This window comes from Chiloscyllium punctatum, chromosome 12 (genome assembly GCF_047496795.1).
Source record: "Chiloscyllium punctatum isolate Juve2018m chromosome 12, sChiPun1.3, whole genome shotgun sequence".
Classification (NCBI taxonomy): domain Eukaryota; kingdom Metazoa; phylum Chordata; class Chondrichthyes; order Orectolobiformes; family Hemiscylliidae; genus Chiloscyllium; species Chiloscyllium punctatum.
In genome coordinates this window covers 65,955,385-65,973,770 of record NC_092750.1, presented here as the reverse complement: position 1 = coordinate 65,973,770, position 18,386 = coordinate 65,955,385, and the positions used below count along the sequence as shown (strand labels likewise).

General features: G+C 44.2%; 2 protein-coding genes across 2 annotated transcripts in view; one reads left to right on the top strand and one right to left on the bottom strand.

The window, feature by feature from the left end:
* LOC140483891 (cullin-associated NEDD8-dissociated protein 1-like) overlaps positions 1 to 2,628 on the top strand; it is a 42,691-nt gene extending 40,063 nt beyond the window's left edge. Inside the window, exon 15 of the mRNA XM_072582683.1 lies at positions 165 to 2,628. Coding sequence (XP_072438784.1) covers positions 165 to 392 — 228 coding nt within the window. The 3' untranslated portion in view covers positions 393 to 2,628. The remainder of the gene's footprint in view (positions 1 to 164) is intronic.
* Positions 2,629 to 2,915: 287 nt separating this feature from the next.
* The window catches only part of ccdc174 (coiled-coil domain containing 174), a 35,941-nt gene continuing 20,470 nt past the window's right edge, over positions 2,916 to 18,386 (bottom strand). The window contains exons 5-11 of the mRNA XM_072582685.1: positions 16,188 to 16,365; positions 14,420 to 14,515; positions 11,887 to 12,023; positions 7,997 to 8,091; positions 5,553 to 5,706; positions 3,862 to 4,017; positions 2,916 to 3,279 (exon numbers count right to left, since the gene is read on the bottom strand). Coding sequence (XP_072438786.1) covers positions 2,999 to 3,279; positions 3,862 to 4,017; positions 5,553 to 5,706; positions 7,997 to 8,091; positions 11,887 to 12,023; positions 14,420 to 14,515; positions 16,188 to 16,365 — 1,097 coding nt within the window. The 3' untranslated portion in view covers positions 2,916 to 2,998. The remainder of the gene's footprint in view (positions 3,280 to 3,861; positions 4,018 to 5,552; positions 5,707 to 7,996; positions 8,092 to 11,886; positions 12,024 to 14,419; positions 14,516 to 16,187; positions 16,366 to 18,386) is intronic.

Sequence of the window (18,386 nt, the reverse complement as noted above, 5' to 3'; positions counted from 1 at the left end):
AACTGGAATTATGTTCAACTGTAGCCTAACCAGTGGCTTGCGTCAGTTTGATATGACCTCAGTTTGACTTCTGTTTGGCTGCATTTCTGTATATTGTTAAGGCCACATTTACCAGGGGCCACCTGAGAGGGAAGGGTCTCATGCTGTGTTATGTCCTCTTGCAGGTAAAGGCTAACTCAGTGAAACAGGAATTTGAGAAACAAGACGAGCTGAAGCGCTCAGCGATGAGGGCAGTCGCAGCCTTACTGACGATCCCAGAGGCTGAGAAGAGTGCACTGATGGCAGAGTTCCAGTCCCAGATTCGGTCTAACCCTGAGATGGCAGCTATTTTCGAAAGCATCCAGAAAGACAACGTATCGGCGAGTAGTACAGAGACAATGGACTTCAGCTAAAACATACAAACCAAAAGGATCTAAAGATGCTTTGGCTTCATAACTAACTCCTGTGTGAAATATTATTTATATCTTGCCATTTGGATTTTTTCTGTTGCAGCCCCTATCAGCATAATGGCTGATATTGTGGTTTGGCTGTCTGTGTTGCCTTTGCATGACTTTTGTTTCAAGAATATTAATGCTCTCCAAATGGTCCGTATAGTATCCCCTCTACCCATCACCCAGCTACTGTCGTAGAATGTTGGGGATCTCCAGGGTGACTGATAGTTGTACTCAGATTTGCTTCTCTCAACCCTGTCCCTTTAGGAAGAAAGAAGGCTGTGCAGTGTGTACACGGTGGGGAAGGGAAGGAGGGAAAGAGAGAGATTGTATGGTCTTATGTAGCATCGCTCAAGTAATTGCCGCATGAGCCACAGAATAAAGTTGGCGAATGTACTGGTGACCTTAATGGCCCTAACCAAAGAAGAATTTCAAAACTATCAGTGCATGATCTCCCACTGGATAGTAAGTCAATTCTACAACCCAAAAGGTCCAAGTATTGGACTGCCAGCACCAAAGGATGTTCACATTTTAAAAAGACAGGACAAGACTGATTGTAGGAAGACAAACTGTGGGTGAGGAAAAAAATGTATAATGTGGTGAATAAAATAAGATGATAGAACAAGAATCATATTAATTTGTAACTGACCTTGAGTAACAATAACTAAGTGCAGTGACAGTAGTCCATCTAACAGCAACTTGACTGTTGCTGTTCTGTATGGATAAATTTTTTTTTTGGGTGTCTTTGGTCACTTAGGAAATCCTGAGTGCTTTCAGGCACCTGGAGCTGAGAGTACTACTACCATGGATTTTCCTGGGATGTTAGTGCAAGATTTATTCAATTATCCATGTGGCCCCAGTTTGAACCCTATGTGTTAGGCAACATATACTGTCACCAGGTTCCACAGTTTGTTTCTCTCAGTCTTGGCCATTTATAATCTCTCATACTTTTCCAGCCATGTATTTACCACTGGGAAAATATATTTAAGGAATGGATGTATAGATTTTCTCATCTGTTTACATTCCTTATCCCAAACCAAACTCTTTTCTTGCTCTGAGGTGTATTCTCATTTTTTATTTTAATAGAGGATGAAGTGAATTTGAAGGCATATGTAACTAGATGTTGGCCTGGGAGAAGTGAACCTTGGTGCTGAGGTGTAGTATGTTCCATTGGGTGGTGCTCGCTACTGTTTCCTTCCACAAACCTGCCTCTTAATTCCTGATCATTGAGGTGTCCCACTTAAAAGCCAGGGACCTTTTTTTTTCCACTTCTGGTAAGGATTATTTGAACTGAAATGTGCTTATCGCTATTAGGTGAGATTTAATTCTTACAGATTCCACCATTCGTGGAAAATAAATTGGTTTCAAAGCATTTTGTTTTACTGTGTGGGAGCAGTTCATTAATTTGACATTGTGAACTGCTGATTGATGTTCTCTGCCATCCTGAACTTCACTCCGTGCCAATCCAGACTACACTTCAGGCATGTGCCTACTCTTCTCTGGCACAGCTATTTTGGCTATTGCATCTTGCTCTATGTTTAAGCTTAAGAAATAACTTCAGTCAATTGGACAAAGTCCATTCACTGAAATGCACTGTTTGACCTGGGATCGGAGGTGAACTAGCCTACCTAGGATCCTCATGTAAATTTTCAGGTACTTGTCAGTATTGGATTTAGAGTTTAACAAAACCGGGAGGGATTGGATGCAGTGATGATGAACACCTAGATGTCTCCAGCACAGCTTGTAAATATATCACCCACTAGTTATCAAATGTGCTCCTGGCATCTAGTGTCACTATAATATCCTATGGCAGCTGTCACATGTACTGAATTGTGTTGGCAGTTTATTTGACATTGGATGTTTGATCTTTTACCCAGTTGAAGTATTGGCTGCTCATCAAGCACTGGTTTAGATCAAGTGTCACTAAATCTGTCTGGTGATATCTTGGATCTCTAAGCTTAAAATATAAGATGACTTAAATGGTTTGCAAGCTATAAATTTCTTTTTTGAACCTGATCAGTTACGAAGTGCACTGGAAAACTGCCATAGAAAACAATTATAGTGACTCATCTGCAACTTCTCCAGTTTTTTAAAAAAAAGTCAAAGACAATTGTCAATATGGAGTGTTATATTAATAAAGTTCAAGAATATTTTGGAGCAAGTGGTATTATAAAAATAAAGGTTGAAGCACAGGGTCCTTTGTGTGCATTGCTGTCATGTGTTGCATGTGCCTCTGATCTGGGTGATCATTGCTGGAGCCAACCTGTTTAAAACACTACATCAGTGAAGGGTAATAAAATGGCTGAAGGTAAGCAGGTCACTATGGCAGTATTTATTTTCTGCTGGTAGCCATGAATGTCAAAGAGGATACCCCTGAGGACCTGGTTTATCTATGATACCAGCTGTGGCTGAATGTTCCAGTCCAGAGAAGTCCCATAATTTGCAAATTGTGAAGTGATTGATAATTTCAACAAAAGCAATTGATACAGCATGGAAAAGATTTTAATCTGATCTGCACGTTGTGACAGCCAGGTTAAGGGTACAGCCTCTAGTTTGTTCATCAGGGCTTAGGTTGAATGTTTGTAATAAGCCAGCATATCCTCCAGGGAGCTGATTCTTGCTGACTGATTCTGTTCCAAATGGGCTTGTGACTTTCCCCCATGTGTATACTGCTGTCCCTCATCAGGTTGAGGTTGCTGGTAGGAATATCTGGGTTGTCCCTTCTGCCAGTCTCTATAGTTACTTGACTTCTTCAGACCACTATAATACTCCGCAGGTGGTGCAAACTCTGGTAGCCTTTCATCCCTGGGATCCGGCCGATTCCCAGACCAATGTCCAAACAGTAGCTCTGCAATGATTTAATGTAAAATATATGCTCAGTTAAATGTTAATCATCCTGAAAATAGTTGTAGAAACTAGGAGCAGGACTATTTGGCCCTTCACTTATTTTGTCCCCATCCCTCTTGATGTCTTCAAGAAAGATCATTTTGACAGTTTAAATATATTGTGACTTGGCCTTCTATGGTAGAGTTCCACAGGTTTGCTACCCTTTAAGTAAAGAAACACCTTCCTAACTGCATGTTGCACTTGCTTTCAGTAACCAGTTTACCAAGAGATCTGGGTGTCCTTGTGCATCAGAATTTCCCAATCTGTTACTATTTAAATTACATTCTGCCATCCACCAAAAAGTGAACAACTTCACACTTATCATACTTGTATTGCAACTCCACTTGTCTTAAGTTGCCCTGAAGCCTCTCGATATCCTCCTTACTATGTGCATACTTCTCTTGTTCTGTATTGGTCCATGCTTACCCCCATCAGCTAGCAATCTCATAAAATGAGAAGCCAGAAAAGCAGAGTGATGATTCCCTATTAAAGAACAACAATTTAAACTCCTGCAATTTCTGATAGAGGAAGATAACCAAGTTACCTTTCCCTTTATCCCATTCCCGGATACGAGGCACACCAGGTTTTGTGTCCTTCCGCTCCTGTGTAATGACCTCCACCTTATTCTTTGTCGAGGTCACTTCAGTCTGTGTTACACTTGGTTCTCCTGGCATGGAGATCGATGCCTCTGTATCATCATCTGTGTATGAAAAGAGATCACATGCAGGACATGAGTATTGTAATCAGGATTTACACTGGAAAGGCCAAATGGTGGGTCTGACATTCTCTATTCTTACTGTTCTGCAACAAACCTTTTCAGCACTTCAGGTACATCTTTTAAAACATACATCCTGTGGGCCTGAACAATATTATGCAGAACTTCACACAGGAAAGCAACACCGCACTGACCCTTTTCTCTGTTATGTCCAAAAGTGTCGGGGGACGAAAGAGAGAACAAGTCACCCCCCAACTGTTACTTGAATAACTTCCCATTGAGTCATTGACCAGGACTGAAGGATTCCAGTCTATTCTCCATGGCTGGGCTAATATATGTAAGAAAGGAAATTCCATTTGAAAACATGTTTGTAAGTAAGTCAGTTGAAATATAATTAGAAATAACTTTGTGATTTTATTGAAGTATGTAATCAATAACTCATTGATGGATACTAGCTATTTTTACACTGTCTAACACCTCAAAGATTTTGTATCATTAGATGAACATAAGCTTCAGGATGTTTCTAAATTCTAAGCTGTATGTTTGAATTTCAATTTAAAAATTAAGTTTTAGCAATGTAAAATTATTTTTCTCCCTAACTCCTGCACCGTTTACCAACTAGTTCTACAAGTATCTGACTACGTACTAATGGCCAGTGAAAAGAGGCTCACTTGCAGATTGTGAGAGAGGAACACCAAGCATCCACACTTCCAGATTTTGCTTGTGGAGTAATAACGGGAAAATGTATTCTCCCTAGGGATTGCTGCAGCAAACATCCCACAGTATGGGGCTACATTGTGCTGTGTACACACACTCATTATCTATCAATGGATTTGAGAGGTCAGCCTCAGACCCTTCTCCCCATTTGACTCATCTGATCTGATCAAGCACTCTTTTTACAGGGAGACATTGGTGTGGTACCCTTTTTTTTTGTCATTCTTAGGGGGGGACAAAAAAGTGTATTCCAAGCTGGAGGAGAGTAAAAAAATTGTGGCTGTAAGAGCTGGTTTTATTTTGAGGTATGTTACGTGTTGGAGCTGATTTCTTCTAATTCCAGGAGCAGTAACGGATGTTGCATTGTTTTGGAACTTTTAGGGAGAAAAGATTAAAACAACAGCACTCTTAAAAAAGAGGAAGATAGGCCAAGGCAGAGACAATATGGTCAGTGAGAAAAGACAACGACACAGCTGTGAATTTGCACAGCTATTGCCTTTGCTGTTTGAATTCAAGTATTTCAGCCAGAGGAAGTGGTGGGGACTGGTACAATTACAACATTTAAAAGGCATCTGGAGGATATATGAATAGGAAGGGTTTCGATTAGTTTTGGATATCTGGTCAGCATAGATGAGTTGGACTGAAGGGTCTCTCTTTGTGCTGTCCATCTCTGTGACTCTTAAGTCCAAGCAGACAATAAGTAATTGGTATATACAAATTAAAGATGGAAATTTTTGTTTGTGTTCCAGCAATCTTCCACTTGTCCCATTTCCTGTGCCTTACCCAAACAAAAGGTTTGCTCACACCTGTTTCATTCTGCTCTGGCACCTCCACAGCATCTTCAATCCCATCACCTTGCAGCTTCTTCATCTTCCTCTGACGAACCTTCGCCAAGCGAGCATTCAACATGGCTTTGCGCTTCTCTTTCAGTTTCTCTCGTTTGGTTCTTTGATCCATTGTCTGCAATAGAAAGCAAAGCTCAGCCACCACGAAACTCACTGGAGCTTGTAAGCAGCAAAACAGCTAATTAGGACACTTGTGCACTTGAGTGATACTGCCATTGTCCTGGTCCTTCACACCCTCACCTCCCCCTGGGAACAACAGCTTCTCTATAAGGCAGGACCTGTCATAATCCTCAAATACCACAAGGTAGAATGTGAAGTAGCAGTCCTTCACGGGAATGGAAAAGAAGAAAGCAAGATTACTGCCAACCAGCTTTTAGTCAATAGCAGTGATTGCATATGCGATGCTAGGAATGGAGGTTCAGCACATTCGCTGCAGCTTACACTCTTCAGCTGGTGCGCTGATCAGTTTCTTTATTATGGTTAGAGTCCATTATTGTACTCAATTGCATGGTGTCCCCATTTATTTTTCCAAAATTTATGATTAAGTGTCAATAATGGAAAAAAAAACACTATTCTGGTTTGGTCAGACAGTGCCCAGCTGAGCAACTGTGAGCCATCTCATCTAGATAAGTCCAACTACATTTCAGGAAATTTTATTTTTCAGTTTCTAATCCTTTTTTTTTCCTGATGAAGTCAATTGAAATATAATTATAGTTCCCTTATCAAACTCATCAAAAAGTGACTTGCAGAGCACAGTTAAAAGTCAATCACGTTGGTGTGGAACCACACCAGAAAGGGATAACACGCTTCCCTAAAGTTAAAAAGACAGTCTCTCATGGTCACTTCTCCTAATACTAGCTTTTGATTTAATTTTTTTTAGAAGATTTGATCCAAATTGCCATGATGGATCACAGGCCTTTAGAGAAACAGTACTGTAACATACTTGAGTCTTCTATAGTCTACCATACTTTATAACAACACAGTGCTTCTACCAGGACATATCTTCACGTAGACAGCTAACTTGCCTGTGTCTGCTGAGCTTGGAATTACTCTCACCTAACACCCACTACGTGCTGAACTGACAGTAATCAGCCCTGGGTTAGAATGTCCTCTCCTTGACTTAAAGGTCATGAGGCTAGCAGTAACCTAAATATTCCAGCACAGATTGGCAGTTAACCCAGAACTTCCATCATAATGTTCACTCTACCTTCGGCCTGACTTTAACATTCTTTCTATAACAGTGCTCCAACTTCAACATCACTCATACCTTGTATAAATGTATGACCTTTTCATCTTCAATAAAATTGCATTAAGAGCATAGATTACTATTTGGTCAATTTCATGGCTGCTTTTACCTTTTAAGACCTAGGTATCTGCCTTCTGTTCATTTCGGGCTCACTTCATTTCAGGACTTCTGAAAATCTTTTGTGGCCCTGAATGTCCCACTTAGTTAATTAGTAAATATTTTTCTGAAGTAATCCTCAGTTGTCTGCCCAAATTAATATCACCCCTTCCTGTGAATGTACCCAAGTCACTTATATACCTGGAAGCAAGGTACTGTAACATTGCTTCTCTCAAAGGGTCACCAACCTATGGGATTCACTACCCAAGAGTGCGGTGGCTGCTGGGACACTGAGTAAATTTAAGCAGGAGCTGGACAAATTATTGATGAGCAATGGGTTGAAGGGTTATGGAGAGCAGGTAGGACAGTGGAGTTGAGGCAGAGATGAGATCAACCACGATCGTTTTGCGTGACGGAGTAGGCTTTAGGGGCTGAATGGTCTACTCTTGCTCCCAGCTCTTGCTGTTATGAATCCATGCGGCATTGTGCGGGTTACATCCAACATACGCCTTCCCCTACTCTTTTGCTGATTTCTCCCATCCACCCAAACCATTCTTGCAAGTCACAATTTTCACAGTAGTCACCTCTACCCCCTTGTAACACACCTCTTATAGTACAGTCTGATGTTCACAGATCCCTGACTGGCTCAGCTAATCATATCCTTAGCCAGCCCTTTTATATGAAATTCGGTCAAAGGACGTGGTGTCACTGCTCATTTTGTAACTATCTTTGAGAAGGCAGTGGGGAAGGCTGCCTTTTGGAATCGCTGCCCACCAAGTGCTGCAGGGATAGCCACAGGTAGCTTTTAGATAGTTTTTTGGATTGAGTCAGTGAAGTGAAGGAATGATAATTGAATCAGCTTGGTAAGTCACTAGGAAAGGGAGCAAAGTGGGTGGTGTTCCCACGTATCTGCTGCCTTTGTCCCTCCAGATGGTATTGGTTGCGAGTTTGAAAGCCGCTGCACTGCACCTTGTAGATGGTATACACACCACTGTCACTGTGCTGGTGGTGAGCAACTGAGAGTGCTCAGTGTCCTTGTTGTAACTACTTAATGTGAATGTACCTGTTCTCTCAGCATGTCCAGTGTTTCGATCTGCTTCTTCCTGGCTTCTTCATCGCGAGCAAAGGCAAAATAACCTACACCCAGCTCTCGGGCCTCTGTAATACAGTAAGGTCATTCCATCAGAATAACTTTAGTAGCGAGCAACTTCCAAGATTAGTTTCTCCATACACTTCAGACACACATTTCTGGTGACAGATTGGACCATCAATCCATTGCCACATCTCTTTTGGGTAAATGTTGCCCTATTGATGCAAACTCTAGCTGCAAACAGTACACTGTACAACTTTTTCGCCTTCAACTAGGAGAAACAGGTTTCCAAAGTTACATTTACTATTCAGGCTCTTCTTGTGGATCTAGAGGGATATGGGCCAAATGCTAGAAAATGGGACTAGATTAATGTAGAATATCTGGTTGGCATGGACCATAGGGTCTGTCTCCATGCTCTGGATTAGAGTGGTGCTGGAAAAGCACAGCAGTTCAGGCAGCATCCGAGGAGTTAGCCCATTTCCATGCTGTACATCTTTGTGACTCTAAATGAAAGAACTGTAGATTGTGAACTATCTGATGCTCTTTCATTAACTACCACGGGATGTAGGACAGGGGAGAATCGGGGAGTGAATACGACTCGTCAGTTGGCTGTGTGTAGTTCCCATCTTGCTCAAGGTTAATGACAGAGCGTGACCATGTTTATTGGATGGAAAATGGGATGCGAAACCGCTTAGAAAAAGCAATCTTGGAATTCAGGCTCTAGGCTGAATGGCCAAAGATAGCAGACACTCGGGAAAGATGAAATTATCAGGGACCAGGGAAATCTGGCAGAGCAACTAACTGTTTTTACTGCAGCTCTCCAGCCACTGCACCAGCCATGAACTTTGGAACTGGCTAAAGCAGGAAGGGATTTGAGCAGTGACCCGACGTGACATCAAACTGAAAGGGCTGAAGGCCGAATTGCAAGGGCAGCCCCTTGAATTCGACTTTAACCGGGAGACAGTGGGGCCTATCTTGGTTCAGCTTTTGACAGGTTTTCCCAGGTCAGTGGTCATCCAGCCATACCCGACTGGCTGAGGACCAGACATTGTAGTTTCACATAACAAGAAAGGCAGATTTTGGGAGACAATCGAAACCTTTCTAACTATAAGTACCAATCACAGAGAAAAGGACAAAAGAAGGAGAATAAAATTAGGAGCGATGGGGAAATGCCCGACAATAGATCCTGCATGTGACAATCTAACCCTAACATGGGAGGTGCCGGTGTTGGATGGGGTGGACAAAGTTAAAAATCGCACAACACCAGGTTATAGTCCAACAGGTTTATTTGGAAGCACTAGCTTTCGGAGCATTGCTCCTTCATCATGTAGCTGTGCAACAGGATCATAAGACACAGAATTTATAGCAAAAGATCTCAGGATCATGCAACTGAGAGGATATATTGAACAAACCTAGACTGATGTGAAGGGTTTCATCTTTTAGAATGGGTTGCAGGTTTCGATTCATTAATGTGTAAATCTCAGAACATCTTTCCAGTCACATTCCCAAGATAACTTAAGGTTTTATAACAAAAGATGACCGCTCAGCTCAGACAATGCATTAAAGGTGTGAGGTCAGAGTCTGTCTGTATCCCAATCTAGAGTCAGACTGGTTCTATTTCCAAAGTAGGAATTTATAAAATGTTACATGGATTGACTGCCGACAGATTGTGCACTTTTTGAACAAAATAGAATATATCTGCAAATACAATTCTGTGCACACACACACTCTCACTTTACCCCCCTCCCCAACACACACACACACACTCTCACTCTACCCCCCTCCCCAAGACACACACACTCTCTCACTCTACCCCCCTCCCCAACACACACACACTCACTCTAACCCCCTCCCCAACACACACACACACACACACTCACTCTAACCCCCTCCCCAACACACACACTCACTCTAACCCCCTCCCCAACACACACACTCACTCTAACCCCCTCCCCAACACACACACTCTTACTCTACCCCCCTCCCCAACACACACACTCTTACTCTACCCCCCCTCCCCAAGACACACACACACTCTTACTCTACCCCCCCTCCCCAAGACACACACACACTCTCACTCTACCCCCCTCCCCAAGACACACACACACTCTCACTCTACCCCCCTCCCCAAGACACACACACACTCTCACTCTACCCCCCTCCCCAAGACACACACACACTCTCACTCTACCCCCCTCCCCAAGACACACACACACTCTCACTCTACCCCCCCTCCCCAACACACACACTCACACTCTCACTCTACCCCCCTCCCCAACACACACACTCACACTCTCACTCTACCCCCCTCCCCAACACACACACACACACACACTCAGTCTACCCCCCCAACACACACACACACTCAGTCTACCCCCCTCCCCAACACACACACACTCTCACTCTACCCCCCTCCCCAACACACACACTCTCACTCTACCCCCCTCCCCAACACACACACTCTCACTCTCCCCCCCTCCCCAACACACACACACACACACTCTCAGTCTACCCCCCCAACACACACACACTCTCACTCTACCCCCCTCCCCAACACACACACACTCTCACTCTACCCCCCTCCCCAACACACACACACTCTCACTCTACCCCCCTCCCCAACACACACACACTCTCACTCTACCCCCCTCCCCAACACACACACACTCTCACTCTACCCCCCTCCCCAACACACACACACTCTCACTCTACCCCCCTCCCCAACACACACACACTCTCACTCTACCCCCCTCCCCAAGACACACACACACACACTCTCACTCTACCCCCCCTCCCCAAGACACACACACACACTCTCACTCTACCCCCCTCCCCAAGACACACACACACACTCTCACTCTACCCCCCTCCCCAAGACACACACACACACTCTCACTCTACCCCCCTCCCCAAGACACACACACACTCTCACTCTACCCCCCTCCCCAAGACACACACACACAGACTCTCACTCTACCCCCCTCCCCAACACACACACACACTCACTCTACCCCCCTCCCCAACACACACACACTCTCACTCTACCCCCCCTCCCCAATACACACACACTCTCACTCTACCCCTCTCCCCAACACACACACACTCTCACTCTACCCTCCCTCCCCCCACACACACACACTTACTCTACTCCCCTCCCCACACATACACACACACTCTCACTCTACCCCCCCCATCCCCACACACACACCCTCACTCTACCCCCCATCCCCACACACACACACACACACACACACACACACCCTCACTCTACCCCCCCATCCCCACACACACATACACACATACACACACACACATCTATGGGGTGAATATGTATTTGCAGATACATTCTATTTGATTCAAAAGGCACACAATCTGTTAGCAGTCAACCCATGTAACATTTTATAAATTCCTACTTTGGAAATAGAACCAGTCTGGCTCAAGATTGGGATACAGACAGGCTCTAACCTCGTACCTTTAAGGCATTGTCTGAGCTGAGACGCCATCTTTTGTTATAAAACCTTAAGTTATCGCGGGAATGTGATTTAAAAGTAGTTCTGGGATTTACAGATTAATGAATCGAAACCTGCAACCCGTTCTAAAGATGAAAAACTGAACAACAATCTAGGTTTGTTCAAAATATCGCATCAGCTGTACGACAATGTGATCTTTTGCTATAAATTCTGTGTCTTATGATCTTGTTCCACAGCTACCTGAAACAGCAGCAGCGCTCTCAAAGCTAGTGCTTCCAATTAAACCTGTTGGACTATAACCTGGTGTTGTGTGATTTTTAAACTTAATCTAACCCTAGTAAGGGAACACTTCAAAATATACTTTAAATGTATAATATGGGATGGAATTTGTACCATTTTGACGGATGTCCTCATAGTGCACTGGTCCAATTGGCCTGTTCAGTGCCTCCTCTTCCTCTCTTTCCCACTGCTGCCGCTGAAGCTCCTTTCTCATGTCTTCAGAAAGCAACGTTTTCTTTTCCACTTCCTGCCTGTGAACAGTTCAAGCCATCGCTGAGACCCATGTTAACCCCAACAGTTACAGTGTGACTGGACAGTGCTCACAACCCAAAACGCAGGATTGGTAGAGCTTCAGTTTGGTTTTGTTATTAATTACCAAGTTACAACTGATGGTGACGCCAATCTAGACACAGTGATAGGATGGAGAAAGTGAGGACTGCAGATCAGAGTTGAGAGTGTGGTGTTGGAAAAGCAGAGCAGGTCAGACAGCATCCGAGGAGCAGGAGAATCAACGTTTCAGGTATAAGCTCTTCATCAGGAATGAGGCTCGTGGGCCTGGGGGCTGAGAGATAACGGGGGGGAGGGGGGAAGATAGCTGGGAATGGGATAGGGAGAAGGTGATAGGTCAGAGTGGAGGGTGGAGCGGATAGATGGGAAAGACGATGGACAGGTCAAGAGGGTGGTGCCAAGTTGGAGGCCTGGGACTGGGATAAGGTGGGGGGGGGGGGGGGAGGGGAACTGAAGAAACTGGTGAAATCCACATTAATCCTGTGTGGTTGCAGGGTCCCAAGGTAGAACATGAGGATTTCTTCCTCTAGGTGTCAGCTGGTTCGGGTTTTGTGGTGGAGGAGGCCCAGGACCGATATGTTCTTCGTGGAGTAGGAGGGGGAGTTGAACTGTTTAGCCACGGGGCAGTGGGTTGGTGGGTGCGGGTGTCCCAGAAATGTTCTCTGAAACGATCTGCAAGTTGGCATCCTGTCTCCCCGATGTCAAGGAGACTACATCGGATACAGTGGGTACACTAGATGACTTTGGTACAAGTAAATTTCTGTTGGATGTGGAAGGATCCTTTGGAGCCTTGGACGGAGGTGAGGGGGGAGGTGTGGGGAGGGGAGTGTGGGCTGGTGGGGGGCATGGACCTGACGTGGGAGTGGCAGAGGGAATGATCTCTTTGGAACACTGGTAGGGGTGGGAAGAGAAATATATCTCTGGCAGTAGGATCTGTTGTAGATGGCAGAAGTGACGGAGGATGGTGTGATATATACAGGAGTGTGGGAGGGGGGGATAGAAGGTGAGGACTGAGGGTTCTGTCCTTGTTGCGACTGGATGGGTGAGGTTCAAGGAAGGAGGTGCAGGAAGTGGAGGAGATGTGTTGGAGGGAATCGTCGACTACGTGGGAGAGGAAATTGTGATCTTTGAAGGAGGAGGCCATCTGGAATTTTCTATGCTGGAACCGGTCCTCCTGGGAATAGATGTGGTGGAGGTGGAGGATTTGGGATTAAGGGATGACGTTTTTACAGGAAGCAGGATGGGAAGAGGTGTAGTCCAGGTAGCTGTGGGAGTTGGTGGGTTTGTAGCAAATGTCCGTATTAATTCGGTCGCCAGAAATGGAGATGGAGGGGTCCGGGAAGGGGAGGGAGGTGTCCGAGATGGACCAGGTGAATTTAAGGCCGAGGTGAAAGTTGTTAGCGAAGTTGATGAAGTGTTCAATCCCTGTCGTGGGAGCATGAGGTAGTGCCGATACAGTCATCGATGTAGCAGAGCAAAAGGTGCTGGTGTAGTTGTGGAAGATGGACTGTTCCACGTATCCGACGAAGAGGCAGGCATAGCTGGGGCCCATGCAGGTGCCATGGATACCCTTTGGTTTGGAGGAAGTGGGAGGATTGGAAGAAGTCGTCAAGGGTAATGACCAGTTCAGCCAGGCGGATGAGGGAGTCGGTGGATGGGTAGCCTGTTTGGGATGGCGTGAGAGGAAGAAACGGAGAGCTTGGAGGCCTTCGTCATGGCGGATCGATGCATACAGCGACTGGATGTGCATGGTGAAGATAAGGTACAGGGGGACTGGAGAAACAAAAGTCTTGGAGGAGGTGAAGGGTGTGGGTGGTGTCCTGAACGTAGGTGGGGAGTTCCTGGAATAAGGGGGACAGGACGGTGTCAAGGTATGCAGAGATGGGTTCAGTGGGACAGGAGCAGGTTGAGACAATGGGTCGGCAGGATAGGTCGGTTTGGAAGAATTCATGTCAAGGCTGATAGAGGAACTACAGCCTTCAGTAATGTAGCATCCCATCAATACTGCAACAAACTGGACATGGCTGAGGCACTGGAGGGAATGTTTTGTTGTACAGTTAGGAATAGTTGGTATATATAATAATGGATACTTCAAATAGATAAGTGTTCTAATTATCCAATACCAATGTCGGTCATAGCGATACAAATATTTGCTTAAATAAAATTATAAACATTCACATTAGATTCTGATTATGTTCCTACAAGGCGCAGGTACCTTTCCCTATTCAATTTCTCAACGTGCCCATTGCTACCTCCATTCCTGTAGTTCATTCTCTGTAAAGGCACATTGTTCATTACTACAAAAGCAAAATACTGCAAACGCTGGGAAAAAACATCCTGGTTTTAATTTCATAGTTACCTTGCTCCTCTTAGATCCTTGTCCATAGCAAGCAGTCCTGACAAATCTTTCTTCATGCATCTTCTGGATCGGCCTAAGGAATCTACGTAGTCAACCCTAGAGACGAAGGTTGAAGAAACACACAAAAGTACAGCCCTCAATTCCAACTTCAATGTGATCATCCCATACAGAGATAATAGCTAGTGCAGATGTGAAAATATGTCACAACATGGATACTTTTAAACTCCCTTTTGGAATGGCAGGCAGTGACCAGTGGGGTACCGTAGGGATCAGTGCTGGGACCGCAGCTTTTTACAATATATATTAATGATATAGAAGATGGTATTAGTAATAACTTTAGCAAATTTGCTGATGATACAAAGCTGGGTGGCAGGGTGAAATGTGAGGAGGATGTTAGGAGATTACAGGGTGACATGGACAGATTAGGTGAGTGGTCAGATGCATGGCAGATGCAGATTAATGTGGATAAATGTATGGTTATCCACTTTGGTGGCAAGAACAGGAAGGCAAATTACTACCTAAATGGAATCAATTTAGGCAAAGGGGCAGTACAAAGAGATCTACACCAGTCAATGAAGGTAAGCATGCAGGTACAGCAGGTAGTGAAGGAAGCTAATAGCATGCTGGCCTTCATAACAAGAAGGATCGAGTATAGAAGCAAAGAGGTTCTTCTGCAGCTGTACAGGGCCCTGGTGAGACCGCACCTGGAATATTGTGTGCAGTTCTGGTCTCCAAATTTGAGGAAAGACATTCTGGCTATTGAAGGAGTGCAGCGTAGATTCACGAGGTCAATTACTGGAATGGCGGGACTATCTTATGTTGAAAGATTGGAGCGACTGGGCTTGAGTTTAGAAGGCTGAGAGGGGATCTGATTGAGACGTAGATTATTATTAAAGGATTGGACACTCTGGAGGCAGGAAACATGTTTCCGCTGATAGGTGAGTCCCGAACTAGAGGACACAGCCTAAAAATAAAGAGTAGGCCATTTAGGACAGAGATGAGGAGAAACTTCTTCACCCAGAGAGTGGTGGGTGTGTGGAATGCTCTGCCCCAGAGGGCAGTGGAGGCCCAGTCTCTGGATTCATTTAAGAAAGAGTTGGATAGAGCTCTCAAGGATCATGGAATCAAGGGTTATGGAGATAAGGCAGGAAGAGGATACTGATTAAGGATGATCAAACATGATCATATTGAATGGTGGTGCAGGCTCGAAGGGCAGAATGGCCTACTCCTGCACCTATTATCTAAACAACAAATTGGAAACATGCCAAATTGCAGAGCTGTAGAACTCCTGAACTTCTAGAAGAAGTGAGAATATATTTTAAGGCTTTGCTTAAAAATTAATATAAATGATAAAAGTAAGTTTTTTTTAACTAGGTGCTGTCTGAACCCAAAGATTTAAAGGGAGTCTTGGAGTTCCCTCCTGAAAATAGTTACATGTACAATGGAATATTGCAATAGGTATTGTTAGCCCTCTAGTACGTCACTTGAGTGACCACTGTTAATGAGTAAATCTAAACAGGGTGTCAGGCTGTTGAGGAATTCCTATAGCCATTTTCCTGTGAGCTCTCTGCTCAATGACATTTTCAGTATAGGAATGTTATAACCTCAACAAATGAGAACAATATAAACATTCAGAAATGCGGCTGACTAAAGACTATTATTGCATTACTATAAATGTAACAGTGCCAGTAATTCACACTGTTTCTTGCAGTACGAAGCATAAATTCTGGGATACTACAGATTTCTCCAGTATGTACGAGATACTCACCATTCCTCATCAGGGTCCGGTGGTACTGGAATTTCCGACTCAGGCACTGAGTCCTCATCTTGCACACACTCCACCGTCTTCTTTGCTGCTTCACTCTCACGGCGAGTCTGCAACTCTTTCTGCTTGTCGAAAATCTTCTGTGTGAAATCGACCAAGTACATGCTTTCTGTTTCTTCATCTGGCTTAGGATAGTGGAGGCGCCCATTTTGTAATGCAGAATAGGAGATACAAGGGCAGAGACATTTTTTTTTTAAAAAACTGACAACTTCAATTTTTTTTCTTCAAAACAGGCTTCACTTTAGGAACAATCAGCTCTGGCCGAAAAAAAAAAGCCCAGATACGTTTTGTTTTATGTTTTCAGTTCAAATGGCAGTTTCTTAAAAAGGATTTCCAATTCAGCATGGGTTCAACCCTCCTTGAAGTTCTGTTCAGAGTGGATGCCTTCAGCAAATTTGGTCAATCAGTTAGATTATGACTCTGTTTAACAGCTTCTGGGTTCAGCCAGTGGCAACCCCACCCCGCAAATGAATAAAAGGGAAACTAATTAGAAGTTTGATGATGGCGATCAATCATGGAAACACAGAAAATATAGAAATGTACTGAACACTAAAGTAACGTAAAGCACACTGAGGCAATAGATCTCATATTGTAGGAATGATTGAATTATTCAAATTAGGTGCTCAGCAATAGGGCCTCCAGCAGAGGGCAACATAGTGGCTCAATGGTTAGCACTGCTGCCTCACTGTGCCAGGGGCCCGGGTTCAATTCCACCCTCAGGCATCTATGTGCAGTTTGCACATACTCCCCATGTCTGCGTGGATTTTTGTCTGGGCGGTCTGCTTTCCTCCAACCTCCAAAGATTGGGTCTGGGTGGGATGCTCTTTGGAGGATCAGTGTGGAATCACTGGCCTACTTCTGTACTGTTCCAGACTATGATTTACTTCTAGCACTGGTGTCTCCCCTTAAAATCCTTGTCGAAAAAAATCTATCAAAAGCAAAACACTGAAGATGTAGAAATCTGGAATAAAGTCCAAAATGCTGAAAATACTCAGCAGGTCAAAGCCGTGTATAGAGAAAAAGAGTTAACGTTTCAAATAAATGCAAAAAGAGTTTTGAAATATTAAACTGATCTAACCTCATCATCCTTTTGGAGCTAGAGTGTTAATAATGTATTAATTGTATGCAGGTAGTAGGCACTCACTGCTCCTATAGACAGACACATTCAGGGGGGTCTGTGGCAATATGGTCCGTACCTCTGGGCCAGAAGGTCTGGTTATTAGACCCCCTCAACCACCTCAGATGCGATGGTCACGGAGGTATGGTATAATATGTCAAAGTTGATTTAAAAAAAAACAAACAGTATTAAACACTGATTGTTGGATTAGGAGGTGCATTGAAGTAATACATAATCCTCTAAATAAAAATAGAAGTATGTGAAGAATGACTCAACTCTATCCTTCTCCAACTGCTTTCTGAACTACTGATAGACAGCTCGAGATTTCCACCATTCTTTGTGTGAAGAGGTTATTCCAGTTTCCCTCCGAAATGGTCTAACTCTAATTTTAAAGCTACATTCAATAGTTCTGGCCTTCCCCAGCCCAGGAATGGGTTTCTTTCTATTTAACCTATCAATTGTTACATTTCACTAACCCACTGTTCGAGGCCAGGCTTTAGCTACCTCCAAGAACTGAAATTCCCTTTCTGAACCTTTCCATCTTTTCGATCCCTTTCTTTTGTAAATGTCTTGCTGTCAAAGTCTATTTGATAATCTCCTGTGAACATTTAGTATTCGAAAGGTGGGACATAAATGCAAGTTCATCACAGCCACCATAAGCTGGCATGGTGGCTCAGTGGTTAGCACTGCTGCCTCACAGCGCCAGGGACCCAGGTTCGATTCCAGCCTCGGGTGACTGTGCGGAGTTTGCACATTCTCCCTGTGTCTGCGTTTCCTCCGGGTGCTCTGGTTTCCTCCCACAGATGCAGATCAGGTGAATTGGCCATGGTAAATTGCCCATAGTGTTCAGGAATGTGTAGGTTAGGTACATTGATCAGTAGTAAATGTAGATTAATTGGGTAGGGGAATGAGTTTGGGTGAGTTACTCTTTGGAGGGTCGGTGTGGCCTGTTTCCACACTGTAGGGATCATGTTCTCTCCATGTCTGCGTCAGTTTCTGCTGGGTGCTCTGGTTTCCTCCCACAG